Raw genomic sequence first — 14,809 nt, 5'->3', positions numbered from 1 at the left:
CCCCGAACTTGCGAGAAGCAAAGGGCAGCTGGACAGGTGCTTTCTGACACATCCCTGCCCACCAAGGTGGCTGTCTCCCTCTCCAATGCCTCCGTTCCATCCTGGCCCCTGGGCCACCCCCCACACGGTCTTCGAGCGCCAGCGCCAGCAAGGACCCACCAGCACCCCAGGCCCGGGGCTCTCGGCCGTGTCCCAAGGCCTCACCTCGCAGTGGTTGTCCAGCTTGGTCAGCGAGATGTCCATGCTCTGGTGCTGCCCCTTCAGCTCGTCGAACCGCGCCTGCCAGCGGCTCAGCTCCAGCTGGGAGTTGTTCAGGGAGGTCTTCAGCTCCTTGGCGTGGGCGTGCAGCTCCTCGTACTCCCCTCTCAGCTGCTGGTGCAGGAAATTGACCCTGGGGGTGGAGAGCCACAGGCCAAGGACTGCAGGGCACGGCAGGCTCCGTCCCCGCTGGGTACCCTGACCCACGACGACAGCCTCTCTGGGCCTCAGTTTTTTCCATGTGTAAAATGAGGGAGCTGAACAGAATGAGCAGTTTTCAAACTGTGCTCCTTGGGGGTTCTCTGAGGGTCCCCCTAGTGCCTCACGCTGGGCTGGGGGAGACAGAGTGGGCAGGCTCAGACAGGTGCCCCAACACAGCCTCACCGTGATGCTCTCTTTTACAGTTCACGCTTTGGCCTATCTGCATGCGTACTTGGAAAAAAGAGTTCGGCTGTTAACTTTTTTTTTTTTTTAAAGAAACACTGAACCAGAATATTTTTGCCTTAAAATCATGTGTCTACTTCTGGCTCTCCTTCCCAATTTCAAACTCTTTTCTAATTTCACCTCCTGAGATGAATAAAGTAGGAGATGCCAGGGTATTAGGGAAATCCACTAAAATTATCCTCATTGTCACTATCATCCAATCAGGGCTTCTTAGGGGAAGATTTGCATCCAAACCTGAGACTACTGGAGGCCCACAGACGACATCTGGACACAGATGTGCCTGGTTCGGCCTAAACGCTTCTTTGAAATGGGTCAGCATGCCAGCACTTAAAAACCTAAAGGTCTCACATCCACGCTCAAGTGTCCTATTTCTCTTAAGAAAAAAAGTGTGAGACAAAAAAATAACCTGGAAAGCTCTAGGCCGGCTCTCCCTCCCCCATGGGCCCAGCCTCCCCAGGTCACTGGAGGCCCCCGTGTGTGAGGCCCCAGAGAACACTCGCACAAGGACTTGGAGAGGAAACAGCTTCATACAGTCATGCCTTTGTGATGAGACAAGGCCTGATTCACGTCCTGATTCTGCCATTCACTAGAGGCACTAACTCTGAACAGGTAAGTTCATCCCTGAACCTGTTTACTTAACTGTTATTAAAAAAAAGTTGCGGGGGGTGCCTGGGTGGCTCAGTGGGTTAAAGCCTCTACCTTCAGCTCGGGTCATGATCCCAGGGTCCTGGGATGGAGCCCTGCATCAGGCTCTGTGCTCAGCAGGGAGCCTGCTTCTTCCTCTCTCTCTGCCTGCTTCTCTGCCTACTTGTGATCTCTGTCAAATAAATAAATAAAATCTTAAAGAAAAAAAAAAGGTGGGGGGGTTGGGATACTGGTTGTACAGCAGAGACTTGTTAATCAAGGGAGTGATGCTCTAGGAAGACCATGCAATCACTGGACTGGTGGGAACTGAACCATGGCCTCTTGGGGAAACATAGGACAGGGTATATGTTCCTGCAAGCTCTGGTCACATTTTAGTCAAAGGATCAAGACATCGCTTATTTAATTGGGGATTCTGTTTGAAGACCCCCTCAGGTAACATACGGCTACAGCGCCATAGCTCATGCCTGAACGGAGTTTCTCGAACATGTACTTTTCCCAGACGGGAGCATAGTCTTGCACTAGGAGCCCTACACCACACTTCAGCCCTCCTCTTGGGAGCTATTTTAAATGATTGTGCTGGCGCCTGGGTGGCTCAGTTGGTTAAGCATCTGCCTTTGGCTCAGGTCACGATGCCAGGGTCCTGGGATCGAGCCCAGCATTGAGCTCACTGCTCAGCAGGGAGCCTGCTTCCTCCCTCTCACACTTGCCCTGCTCATGCTCTCTCTTGCACAAATAAATAAAATCTTAAAAAAAAAAAATAGCAAAACTGCCACCAGAAAGCGCAAAATTATAAAAACAGCATGGCACCGAAGAGACTTCAAAAAGGATGCCTATTCATGGTATGAGAACTACAGTAAGAAGGCTGAGCACCCTTGTTTGTCCTCAGCCGGAGACGTGCGCTCCGGGTCGTCCTGGGCACATTGAGTGAAAGCACCTTCTCAGTATCAATCTGGGGGCGATTTTAGCAAGGAGGTGAGTTCACAAAGAGGGAATGTGTGAGGAATGAGCATCTACAGCGTGTCCTTCCTGAGATCGCCACGTGGCCTACATTAGAGGAGGGTCCCTGCTGGATACAAAGGCGCCATCCCCAGGTGTCACTTGGTCCCTTGGGTCCTTCCATCCCAGCCAGCAGCTAGAGTCCCCTATCAGCTTGTGCCCCCCAAGCTGTGAACATGCAGGCCAGGGGGCCCTGCGGATCTCTTGCAGTGGGGCCAGGCAGGTCTAATGTGAAATCTGGGAGGGCAGCCGTCGTGCACAGGGGCCCGGCGGGGTCCCGGGGGCTCACCTGTCCAGCTCTCCCCGCAGTCGCTGGTTCTCACCCACGGCCATGGCGCCCGTCCTCTGCTCCTGCTGCAGAGCCTCCCTCTCAGTGTTCAAAACCTTCTCCCGCTCGTCCAGCTCCGCCTTATGCTTCAGCATGTCCTCGTGCCTGTTGGAGGGGAACGCACCTGTTGGGAGCTCGACTGGGGCCTTCCTTTCCTCTGGGGAACGAAGTCCCTGGAAGACTGGGAAACCTCCCACAGAAAACGGGGTTCCTCTGGCCGCCGCTCTCTGCAAAGTGGAGGGGGACAGGGCAGGGAACAGGCAGGGCCTCTTCTTGCCACCCGACAAGTCCGCACAGTCCCCTGGACTTCCTGCTGAAGCAGGAGCCCCTCCCTTGGCCACCTGGGCACACCGAGATACTCTTTTCTGCATTTGGACCGCTTTGCTTCGGGCATTATAAATACTTATGAGGTGGCTCACCAAGCACAAACAGATCTAAAAGGAACCACAAAATAAATAGCTCCATTCCAGCAGGTAATCCCTCTTGACCAGGGGCTGGGTAAGCCTCCGCCCTCCTCCCCTTAGGAACCGAGTCTCCTTGTTCTTGGTCTGTCTCAGCTGCAGCGATAGAGGCTTGCCCGGCAGGGGCCCAGCAGCTGCCAGAGGCCAGGTCTTCACGTGCACACACGTGTGTGAGCGCACACACATGCGCACACTCCCCCCCTTTCTCATGGGCCCTAACCACAGTCCTTTCCCTCCCTGATCTGCTCCGTTCCTTTTCCCCCTTCCTGCAGCCCCTGTCTCCGTGGTTCTGGCACAGCGGGCTCTGGAGGGCAGCAGAGCGCAGATGATGAGCCCAGGCTGTCCCTCCTCCTGCGCGGCATACATGCCCAGAGAGGACTCAGGATCCCCTTCTAGTCCAAGGCAGTGACTGATGCACCGCCTTTCAGCCGTCTGCTTTCAGGGAAACCCCTCTTTCCAGACCCCCTCCCTTGTCTAAGCTATTCACAATCGCAGACGGTCGGACCACGGTGTCCAATCAGTCTTCAGACCTCTACCCCTGGGCCCCCAGCCCCCATGGCAGCCGTGCTCGAACCATCCTACTGCTGCTGGGAATCATCAGGGAGTGAAACTCAGAAACATGCTCAGGTGGCTGTTTGAGGACAAACTTTCGCCTGGCCTTCAGCCCCAGGGTGGAGGCTAACCCACTGCGGACAGGTGTACGACTCGAAGTGGACGCCCGGTCTAGCTCTTTAGGTGATGATAAGTCATCCAGGTTTGACAAATCAGGGCCATAGGCAGATGATTAGGGTTCCCCAAATCCTGCTTCCCTACTGTAATGGCTTAGAAAAGGGCCAGTGACCAGGGATAACTGTAACCATAAGTAACCACTGAAGGGCAGGACAGACGCTGGGCGTCTTGCTCGCTAGTGAATCCCGGGTATGAGGCCGGGCACTCAGTACATCTTTCTAAGAGAATTAAGAAATGAGCATCTAATTTCAGAGCCACCACCCCCGTGTTCCAGGTACCTACATTCTCAAACTCCCAGCCCTGCTGCAGACCGACCAAAGGTGCCTCCAGCCACCTGCCCAGCCTGGGAAAACTCGAGTACTACAATGGTTCCGCCTGCTGTATTGACAAGGAACCAGACAGTAACCCACAGTCTCTCCTCCCTCAAGGCTGGTCCAAATTCCGCCTGCAAAAACCTTCCCCCTCTAATCAGACACTAAGAATACCATGAGGGGCTATCATAACATGTAGGTGCCTGGTGAGCGGTGGGCATGGAGCTCATTCCAGAGCTCAGGGAATGCTGTGGGCTCTACTTCCCAAGCCAACCGGGAGCAACCCTCCACACCCAGACAGAGCACATGCACAGAGTACATGCTAAGTGTCGCATGAAGCCTGGGTGGGCTCCAGGGGGAGTGAGGGCGGAGATGCCTGGAAACAGAAGATGCTGATTTTGGCTTATTAGGGGCAGGTGCCCCAGCAGCCCCTGAAGGAAGGCAATCTGGGTGGGTAAAGCAGGTAGAGGAGCCCAGAGAGAGGCAAAAAGGAAGGAGCAGGTGAGTGAATAAATGAACGCCACCAGCTCTGTGCCCTCGGCGTCATCCCGTGCCCTCACGAGGCTCCGCTGGCCCAGCAATGAAGGTGAGTCAAGGGAAAGAAATGCCAGCCTCTCTGCAGAGACACAGCTTCCTCCTGTGTCCCAGCCAGGTGCACCCCACCCCGCCCTCCCGCCAGACCCCAGGTCCCACCATAGCGGCCTGGGTGCCGGGGCTATCGGGGGCCCACCCGGGGCAGGAGCTCAGGCCACAAAAGCTGACCCAACAGACCCAACACCCAGGAGCCTGGGTTGTCAAGGGCGCCAAGTGAAGGTCTGTCCAATTCAGTGCAGACAAATTTTAGATCAAGTAAGTAAAGGAGAGCAGACAGGTATCGAGAGAGAGGGATGGCTAAAACGGACATGGTTTCACTCTACTGTTCTCTTCGCTTTCCACATATTCCAAAGCCGCCAAAGTTGAAGGCTGGAAAGCAAGGGTCCCACACCCAGACAGGGAAACGAAGCAAGTCACTGTGGGCTGGCAGCGGTGGGGAATGTCCTCTTTATGCCGGGTCTGGAGTGGAGTGGGGAGGCGGTGGGAGTCCTCAGGGCAGCAGGGACCCCAAAGCTGGGTTTCCTTGAGCTGGGATTCGCCATGGTACCGCCTTCTCCACGTGGGGGGACCCTCCTGTCACTCAGGCTCCAGCTGCACACGCTCCCAATATTGGCTGAGAGTGACTCTGGATTTTACCCACTCTTCTGGAAAGTTCAGGGGTCCTGGGCAATGTGAAGCAGCGGGGCCAAGAGGGAAGGCAGGGGAGGGTCCCAGGCAGGGAGGTGACCCCCGGTGGCTGTGACCCCCGGCGGCCCCGACGCCCGCACGCACCTCTCTCGGAGCTCCCTGTGCTCCAGCTCCAGGTTGCGATGCAGTGTCTTGAGGCAGCTGTGCTGTCGGATGAGGGCCTCGTACTCCGAGGACTGGCGCTCGTGCAGCGCGGCCAGATGCTCATGGTCCTGCATCAGGGCCTCGTGGGCCGCCGCCAGCCGCTCCTGCTGCCGCAGCAGGTTCTCGTTCTCGCTCTCCTTGGCCGTCTGCTGGTTCTGCAGCTGGGTGTACTGCGCAGTGAGCGCGGCGTTCTGGGAGCTCAGGGTGGAGTTCTCCACCTGCCGAGGGGGAGAAGGGGCGGACTCACAGAACCCGTGTCCCCATGCATGGCCACTGCGCCAACTCAGGAGGCAGACATCAAACCACGGGGACCCTCTAGGCAGGCAGCACCTGCCACCGGGACTGTCGTCTCTGAACTTTGGAACCCCTCTGGGGGATGGGGGCACAGCAGACCATCCCGGGTGGCTCCGTCTTGTGCCCCTCCCCACAGGTGACCTACTGGGGCAAGGTGCATCCTTTCTCTGGATAAGCTCCTTGGGCGCCCTCTTTGACCACTTTTAAAGGCCTACTTTTCTAGGACCCGTAGAAAATCAGGAACGAGAGAGAACACCTGGATACCACCAGCAGCCACTCTTACCGAACGGATGTTTACAGAACGACCGCCCAACAACATCCAGACCCTCAGAAAACCGAGCAAGAGTGCTACCTAACTCACTCTGGGACCGGAGAGACTGACTGCAAAACCAGACAGAGCCCTCCCCACCACCACCACCAAAACCATGAACCGATACCCTATTTCATTATTTTTGTTTTGTTTTAAGATTCATTTATTTATTTATTTGACAGACAGAGGTCACAAGTAGGCAGAGAGAAAGAGGGGAAGCAGGCTCCCTGCTGAGCAGAGAGCCCAATGTAGGACTCGATCCTAGGACCCTGTGACCATGACCTGAGTCGAAGGCAGAAGCTTAACCCCCTGAGCCACCCAGGCGCCCCCTATTTCGTTATTTTAAAAGAATAAACCCCAGCCCCTTTGCCAAATAGTTTCCTGCACACCATCCCGATCCAGGCTGCACATTTTCCAACGCTTTTCTCACAAACGGCATTAATGAAGGATTAATTCATTTCCCAACAATCTGTCAACCATAAATAAAAACCAACATTCTCAACGAGGTGGCACGGGATGGGAGTTTTGCTAGAAGCTCTCAACAGCCTTGCAGCCACCTCACCCCCTGCTTCCCTCATGGGGACTCAAAATTCCCATCAGCGTAAAAAAGGCTCTGCCAACATTTATAGTAAACAAACCTGGTTAACTCTGTTGCGCTCAACGAATCTGAGCCTAGGATCTCTTTCCAAGTCACTCCTAGTAAAATCTCAAGGAACACACTTGGGAAAACAGGCAACCCTACAGGGCAGAGCACAGAAACCGAGTCGCCAGCCCTGCCGTCAGACACACGGCAGTGGAGATGGCTGCGCACTGTACCACCTTCCAGCACCCTGAGACCTGGCACCCCCTGCTCACAAAGAGTCTGTGAAACACAAAACAGAATGGCACAGCCTCCCACGCGTGGCCTGGCTTCCTGAGGAGGAGCTGGCGTGCACGCTAGGGCCGGTCTCGGGGAGACACAGAGATACCCTCCCCACCGGCCCACTCCCTGGGGCCCACAGCACGGGGCTTACCTGCAGCTTGGCCGTCTGGGTCTGCAGTGTGGTGTTGTGCTCCTGTAGGAAAGCACTCTGCTTCTGCAGCGTCAGGATCTGAGAGCTGAAGGCCACATTCTGCGTCTCCACGTGCTGTAGCTGTTCCTTGAGCAGCTGCTTCTCGGCCTGCAGAGCTGCATTCTAGGGGAGATGAAAGCAGGAGGCCCATCAGACATCAGCTCGGTCAGTGTTCACCAGCCCCGGGCACACGGGCTGTAAGGAACCGCCAAGAGCTGACACTTTGGGGACTAAAACCAGAGTCTACCAGTTAAGAGAAGTAGCATGTTTCCCTCCTGGAAAAGGCAGACGATCAACAGAATTGCAAGGGAAGGGGGAGAGCACTCCTTTTCTTGGTATGGGCTTTCTAGACAGAAATGCACGCACATCATGGGGACACTGCTTCCAACCTGAGCATCTGAGCGCAAGGCCAAGGTGAGCTGGGGTTAAAGCCAAGGGATCTCTTCTCTCATTAATGCTTCTGCGAAATACCCCATCAATGTAATTCTCTGAGCTTGTCCCACTGGACAGAGAGTAAAAGCCTGTGACCACACCTCACCCTGCTCAGGAGTGACAACAGATAGAGTAAATAAGTTGTTCCATAAGACTGATAAAGACTGTGTAAAATATGCCACCAAGAGGGCCAGGGACCAGGACAGGTGGGCTGTAGCCTGGTGCTGTCCCTCGCTAACACGGGATGTAGCGTCGAGTCTTTCTTGTTTTTTTATTCATTTGAGAGAGAGAGCACAAGCAGGGGGAGAGGCAGAGGGAGGAGCAGACTCCCCACTGAGCTGGGAGCCCGACGTGGGACTCAGTCTCAGGACCCGGAGATCATGGCTTGAGCTGAAGGCAGACACCTAATAATCTGAGCCACCCAGATGCCCCATAGGGTCAAGTCTCTTAAACTCTATCTCCACTTTCTCATCTGCCAATGGTGACAATCCTCACTACCTGCTTCACAAGGTTGCTGGCAGAGTCAAACAGCATCAGGGGATTAGACGTGCACCGGCAAACTTCTTCTGTAAAGGGACAGATTGAATTTTAGGGTTTGCCAGGCATGTGGTGGCCATTCCAACCAGTTACCTCTGCCACCACTATGGTGGGAAGACGAATCCACAACAGTATGTAAATAAAGGGCATGTCTCTGGTCCAATAAAACTTTATTGACAAAAACAGGTGGTGGGCCATGCTTTGGTAACCCCTGGGAAAGCACGGTGGAGATGGAGAACTGGTGTACAAGCTACATGCCAAGTCTGATGGGCAGGCAGTTGGATTCGCTGTGGGAAAATGTGGTCCACACCTTTCCAGTAGAAAGGGCAAAGGCATCTCAAACGAAAAGGAGATTATAGGACTTGCCAGGACAGCTTAAGAAGTATTCAACTACAGAAGGGGCACCTGGGTGGCTGTCAAGCACTGTTAAGCATCTGCCTTCAGCTCAGGTCATGATCCCAGGGTCCTGGGATCGAGTTCTGCATCGGGCTCCCAGCTCAGTGGAGAGTCTGCTTCTCCCCCGCCTCTCCCCCTTCTTGTGCATCTGTCAAATAAATAAAATCTTTAAAAAAAAAAAAAGAAAAGGTGTTCAACTAGATCTGGATAAATCTCAGTAGATTCTGACCTCCAGGGTCCTTCCCACGAATGGCGGCCTATCAGTGGGACAATCACTAGAGCACAGCGGCTTGCACTCTCTCTCTGAACCCGGGCAGCCCACTCACATTCCGCTCCAGCTCGATGGCCCGGTCCTTCACTCGGAGCAGCTCCATGGTGGCCTCCTTGTGGCTGGGCCCCCAGGTCTCCTTCCCCTGGTGGCCAGTGACCAAAGTCTCCACAGGGTGTTTGAAAGAGTTCTGTAAGTGCTTGCCTTCCTCCTGGTTCTGCCTGAGGATCTCACACTCTGTCTTCAGCTGTAGGGTGTGGGAACAGGAAAGCAGACTTGGGGCAGGAAGAGGCCGGCTCAGTTCTCTGAGTTTACTGCTAGAAGACAGTCCCACAGCGAACCCAATTCCTCAGCGTCCCCGACCCCTCGCCTTATTAGGGATAAGCCTGACACCTGGCTCTTGCTCTGTGGGGAATGCCCACAGCCCAGCCCATCCTCCCCCTTTCTCCTTCCAGAAACCTGCCTCAGTCCCAACTCCAGTCTTCTCCCTTCCCTAAGCCTCAGCAGCCCATGCCACGAAATGGAGATGAGTCTGGGGAATATGGACCAGGGGAGGTTATACAGTCCCTTCCAGCCCGAGAACGGCTTTTCTCTAGATTCCTTATTCAATCACACAGCCAAGAACTGCACCAAGGCTTCAAGAAGGAAAGCTGGAAATCACATATGTGCCAGGAGTGGACATCCTGACCGAGCCCTGGTGCACCCACACCTGTCCCATTTCAGGGTACCCCTGGGACTCTAGGTCTTTCTTGGTCCTGATGCTCATAGTCTCCTGCCAATTCTCACCAGTGTCCCAGATCCTGCCTAACAAACTCAAAGCTGCTCTGGACTTGGCCTCCTCGGCCCCCAGCCCTCTGGTTCACTCTGGTTCCATCTGGCCCCAATGCATACGATTCTGATGGCAGCCCCGCTCAGAACCCCGTGGGTCAGCACATCTGCTCCAGGAGATGGGCATTCAGCCACGCCTCTGCTACCCAGGTGAGGGGCTGGAGAAGGTGAGGCAGAGGCCTCATGGCTGGGACTCACAGTTGGCCCGGAAAGGGGTCACATCTTACCACCTGAAGTTCATTCTGTAACTGGCGGTTCAGGCTGGCTTTCTCTTCCACCTGGGCTTCCAAGAACACAATCTTTTCTTCTTTCATGGCTAACGTTGATTTTAGTGCTGACTCATTTCTGCCCTCCAATATACTGCATTTTCTGAAAAATACAAATATGCAGTAGTTTTTATCTGACTCTTCTGCTCACAGGCTCCCAATCTCCCAGCTGCCAACACCTGTCTCCCCCACTGAGCAGGTTTCCTTTGTAATTCTGCAGCATTTGGCCCAGAAGCACCATAAGAGCCATAAGCCATCATCCAGAGCCCTCCCCAGGAGTCTCCACAGAGACACACCCATGACAGCTTCAAATGAAATGTCACTGCTGCAGTTCTACAAGCAGAGTCTTAGGGAGGAATTATCTTGGCCATTTAACAGATGGGGAAACTGAGTCTCAGAATGGTTCAGCAATTTGCCCAAGATCACAGTGTGAGCTAGGTAAGTGGTAAGTCTGCGTGGCCCTTTTGCCACACCAACAGGATGCCACGTCACCCATCATGTGGAGCTGGGACTCTAGGTCTCTGCAAAAGTCCAGCAGAAGTCCACGATACCAGATTCCCTTGGAAAATGAGATCATTTTGGAAAAGAATTGCAGGCAAATTTCACACTAGTTCATTTTTTTTTTTACAATTCAAGGGCTGGGGTCGGGAAGAGAGAAACAAATAGGTAGGCAGAGCACAGAGGACATGTGGGACTATGAAATGAGTCTGTAGGATCCTGTAAGTAGACCCCGGCAGCACACCCGTGTCAACACCCATGGACGTGCAGCATCAGGAGTGAACCCTACGGTTCACTGCGGGCACTGGGGGAAGAAGGGTCGATGGGGACACAGCGAGTATGACAGGTGCACCACTTTCGTGGGGGCTTATGGACACTGGGGAGGTTATTCCTGGGCGGGGCAGAGAGCATTCAGGAACTCTCTGTATCTTCCCCTTAATTTTGCTTTGAACTTAAAACTGACTCTTAAAAAATCTGTTTTAAAACAATTAAGAAGTCTTCCCACTGAACAAGAGAGTCTCCTTGCACTCCTCCCCGGGACTCTCCAGGAAGAAGTCCTGTCCCATAAGGGACGCCAGCCTCTTCCAGAGACCACATGCAAGCCCCAGGCTGTGCAGAGTGAACTGAGCTCTGGAGCTGGGGGTGTGCAGCGCGCGCTGAGAGGGCCCACAGGCCACAGCAAGGGGGTGCTCACGTGTTGCCGTGGCCGCTCTCGTCCTGCAACAGCAGGTCCTTGTGGAGGCCGACCTTCTCCAGCCCCTGGCTCAGCTTGTCCAGCTCGCTGCTCAGCTGCTGGCTCTTCAGCTTCTCCAGCACCAGGTCCTGCCAGGACAGGGAGAGGACGGGGACGCGGGTGGGATGGAAGCCCAGCGGGGAGGGCCTGGCATGGGCCCCTTCTCCAGGCTGAGCAGCTGCCTTCCAGAGTCACAGCTGACTCAGGCGTCCTGAGGGCTGAGCTGACAGTTCAGCGGGGACAGGTGAACCCCAGGGACGTCTTCCAAAGGGCAGGGGAGAGACACACGTTCCCAGCCTCCTCACGCTGAAGGTGGGCCAGACCAACACGGCAATGTGTCCAGGACGTACGTAGGTCTGCAATACCATTTCCGTTGACCTTGGAGGAGGAGGCTGGATTCTGACTTGCCTGCCTTTTTCTGTGGAGTCATGGAAGGAAATACTTTTTCCTATTGCAAATTCTCTGCAAGAAGTACCAGGAGGAGAAAGATTTTACTTTAAATCCTGGATTTGGGGCACATGTGTGGCTCAGTCATTAAGTGTCTGCCTTTGGCTTGGGTCATGATCCCAGAGTTCAGGAATCATGCCCCACATCTGGCTCCCAGTTCAGCGAGAAGCCTACTTCTCCCTCTCCCACTTTCCCTGCCTGTGTTTCCTCTTTTGCTATATCTCTGTCAAATAAATAAATAAAATATTAAAAAAACAAACAAACAAAAACCTGGTTTTGGTTCGCTTTGCCAAAGCGGGGCTCTCTTTTAGGCAGGTCCCTTCCTGGAGGTCCAGCTTCCTTCCACGTGTCTCAGGAGCTCTACAGGCAGGTACTGCTCTCTGCCTGGTGCCACAGCTACTGGCATGTGAGCCGCCACCCGCTCCCCAACAGCAAATCCTCAGGCCTGCGATGGCAGTAACGGAGCGGGACTCGCCAATCATTCCATCTGCTCCCCCAAATTTCCCAGCCACCCAGCAGCTGGCGGGTAGTTCTGGCCAGCAAGTTGCAGGTGGACATGCCCTGGGTCACCGCAGGCCACGGCACAGAGCCTCTCTCCTGCCGCGGTGACTGCCTAGGCCCTGTGCTGGGGGAGGAGGGGTGGAGCCATTCGTCCAAGCAGCCTGGACTGTGGAGTCACAGCACAGACGGCAGGGTCCCGGGGTGGGGGTGGGGGCGGAGAGGTGGGTGGCGCACCCAGACGTTCATGAGTGAGAAGTCCGCCAGGGGTGAGGAGCTGCTATGATTCCGGGCTTGTCTGTGACCTCAGTGTAACTGATGTGAAGCTCACGGAGACAGGGATGAGGGGTTGTACTCATGCTGTGTGTCTCCCCCCACAGCACACAGACCTGCCTGCATCATCATCTATACTCCTTTTAGGACAGGGAGACGACTGTGTGGTCCCCAAACCCACTCCCTTTTCTCCCCTGGCACACAGCTAATGCACATCTCCTCGCCTGACCAGCAGCCAGACATGGCTGGGTGACCGAGTTCTGGGCAGCACAGTGTGGTCCCTCTCCCTCATCCACCTGAGGACACAGTCCGGCCACGCCACCGGGTGGCAACACCGAGCTGCCAGACTCACTGCATTTAAGACTGCCCGTGAACAGCCACGCTGGGTTCCTACAGGCACGAGACCCGACTTCTGTGCCGCACGCTGTGGATGTTTGAGTCATTCCCAAAAGCAGTTTATTCCCCTGCCCAAATCCTGAAGGAATAGCCAGATGACCTGGGGGATAAATACTGGGGAAAAAGGAGGACACAGACATAGTGGGATACTTTAAAATGCCCGGACCCTTAGATGCCATAGTTTCACTTCTAGGAACACAGGCTGAAAAGAGAGATGTGTGTGTAAATATGTACGGGGTTATTTAAAATAATGAAAAAAATTGGAAAACCACCTAAATGTCCAAAAAGTAATTGCAGTCAATCTACAGGATCTACAGAATTAATATCTCGCAGCCATTAGAAACCCATGGCTTAAAGCTTACTCGCTACGCTGAGAAAAGTCACAGGAAGTGAAAGGCAAGAGATTAGGATGCAGGAAAGAACGGTGTCAAGCAGGTACATTTGCAAACGCCCACGGGAGGTGATGGGGCCGAGTGAGCCAGACTCGGAGTGGCGGTCAGCTCTGGGCAGGGAGACTGGAACAGGTGACGTCCCCCTTCATTCTCGTCCCCACAGACACCATCCCGGGTAGCACCAGGGACAAGACACACAGTCCCACTTCTGTTTGGGAGGCGCACCCCACGGCGTGCCCCTGCGCCCTGGGACCGAGGCGCCAACCCCGCCCCCTCACCCTCCCCTGTGACCGCCGGCCCACCCCCCCACAGCAGCTCACCTCGCGCAGGGTCGTCAGCGTCCGCGTGTGCACGGTGACTTGCTTGGTGAGGTCCCTGTTGTCCCTCTCCAGCTCCTTCAGCTTGCTGGCCGCGTCCCTGCAGCGGGCCAGCTCCTTGTCCAGGGCGCGGCTCTCCTTCTCGGCGGCGGACAGCTTGGCGGTGCTGTCGTCCAAGACCGCGTCCTTGAGCTCCACCTGCTGCCACAGCCGCTTGGTCTCCTTCTCCAGCAGCTTCTTGTCCTTCTCCAGCTGGGCCACCTCCTGCTCCAGGGCCTTCCGGTCCTTCTCTGACCTCTCCAGCTGCTTGTTGGCGAGCCGGAGGGCCTCCAGGTCGCGCTGCAGGGCCTGGTTTTCGGCCTCCAGATCCCTGAGCTCCTGCTCCAGGGCCTGGGCCTTCTGGCCGCTGCTCTCCAGCGTCTGCTGCAGCCGCAGGTTCTCGGCGCTCACGCCCTGGTAGCTGAGCTCCAGGCGCTCGGACTTCTTGCTCAGGGCCTTGAGAAGCTCCACGTTTTTGCGCAGCTCCTCCTTCTCCTGCTCCAGTTCCTGGTTCTCGCGCTCGATCTGCGCCATCTTGGCGCCCGTGAAGCGCAGGGTCTCCACCATGCGGCGCAGCTCCAGGTTCTCCTCGTCCAGCTGCTTGTTGTCCCGCTCCAGACCCTCGAGCTGCACCGACACGTTCTGCAGGGTGTCCAGCGACTTCCTCAGCTGCCGGTTCTCGAGCGCCAGGCCCCGACTCTCGCGCTCCAGGGCGTCCGCCTTCTCGGTGGCCGTCTTCAGGGAGGCCACCTTCTTGGCCAGCTTCTCGTTCTCCTTCTCCAGCCGGTGCAGCTCCCTCTCCAGCTCCTCCGCCCGCTCCACCTTCTCCTTCACCTGCTCAAAGTCCTTGTGCAGCTGCTGCTTCTCGAACTCCAGCTTGCTGAGTCGGCTGCTCGTCTCGGTTACCGTCTGGTGGAGGGCTTTGTTCTCCTTTTCGATGTCCTTCGTGCGGGCCTCACTGCTGACCTGCGACCTCTCCCGCAGCGACCACACCGCCTGGTTGAGACGATCCTTCTCTTGCTCGAGGACCTTGATCTGCGGAGAAACAGAATGGGCATGAGTGACACAGTGGCTGCACGGATGTCGTTCAGTGATCCGGGTTCAAACCGGGAGACTCAAGTTCAGGCCCCCAAGACAGCACCCAGAGCCGTCCTGCTGCTTCCCAGGGGACTGGTGTGGATAGCAGGTAAAGGGCACTCATGACTTCGTTCAAGCCAAAACACACCCACAGCAGCC

At 55.5% G+C, this 14,809-nt stretch overlaps 1 protein-coding gene across 5 annotated transcripts in view; it reads right to left on the bottom strand.

Moving 5' to 3' along the window:
- The window catches only part of CCDC88C (coiled-coil domain containing 88C), a 124,255-nt gene that overhangs the window by 23,136 nt on the left and 86,310 nt on the right, over positions 1–14,809 (bottom strand). For all 5 annotated transcript variants that reach the window (XM_059373514.1, XM_059373510.1, XM_059373511.1 and 2 more), the window contains 8 exons: positions 13,538–14,608; positions 11,173–11,300; positions 9,942–10,083; positions 8,945–9,133; positions 7,215–7,376; positions 5,538–5,815; positions 2,633–2,776; positions 205–391 (listed from right to left, as the gene is read on the bottom strand). In XM_059373514.1, the coding sequence (XP_059229497.1) occupies positions 205–391; positions 2,633–2,776; positions 5,538–5,815; positions 7,215–7,376; positions 8,945–9,133; positions 9,942–10,083; positions 11,173–11,300; positions 13,538–14,608 (2,301 nt within the window). The remainder of the gene's footprint in view (positions 1–204; positions 392–2,632; positions 2,777–5,537; positions 5,816–7,214; positions 7,377–8,944; positions 9,134–9,941; positions 10,084–11,172; positions 11,301–13,537; positions 14,609–14,809) is intronic.

This window comes from Mustela nigripes, chromosome 13, assembly GCF_022355385.1.
Source record: "Mustela nigripes isolate SB6536 chromosome 13, MUSNIG.SB6536, whole genome shotgun sequence".
NCBI lineage: Eukaryota > Metazoa > Chordata > Mammalia > Carnivora > Mustelidae > Mustela > Mustela nigripes.
This window is presented reverse-complemented; position numbering and strand designations above follow the sequence as displayed.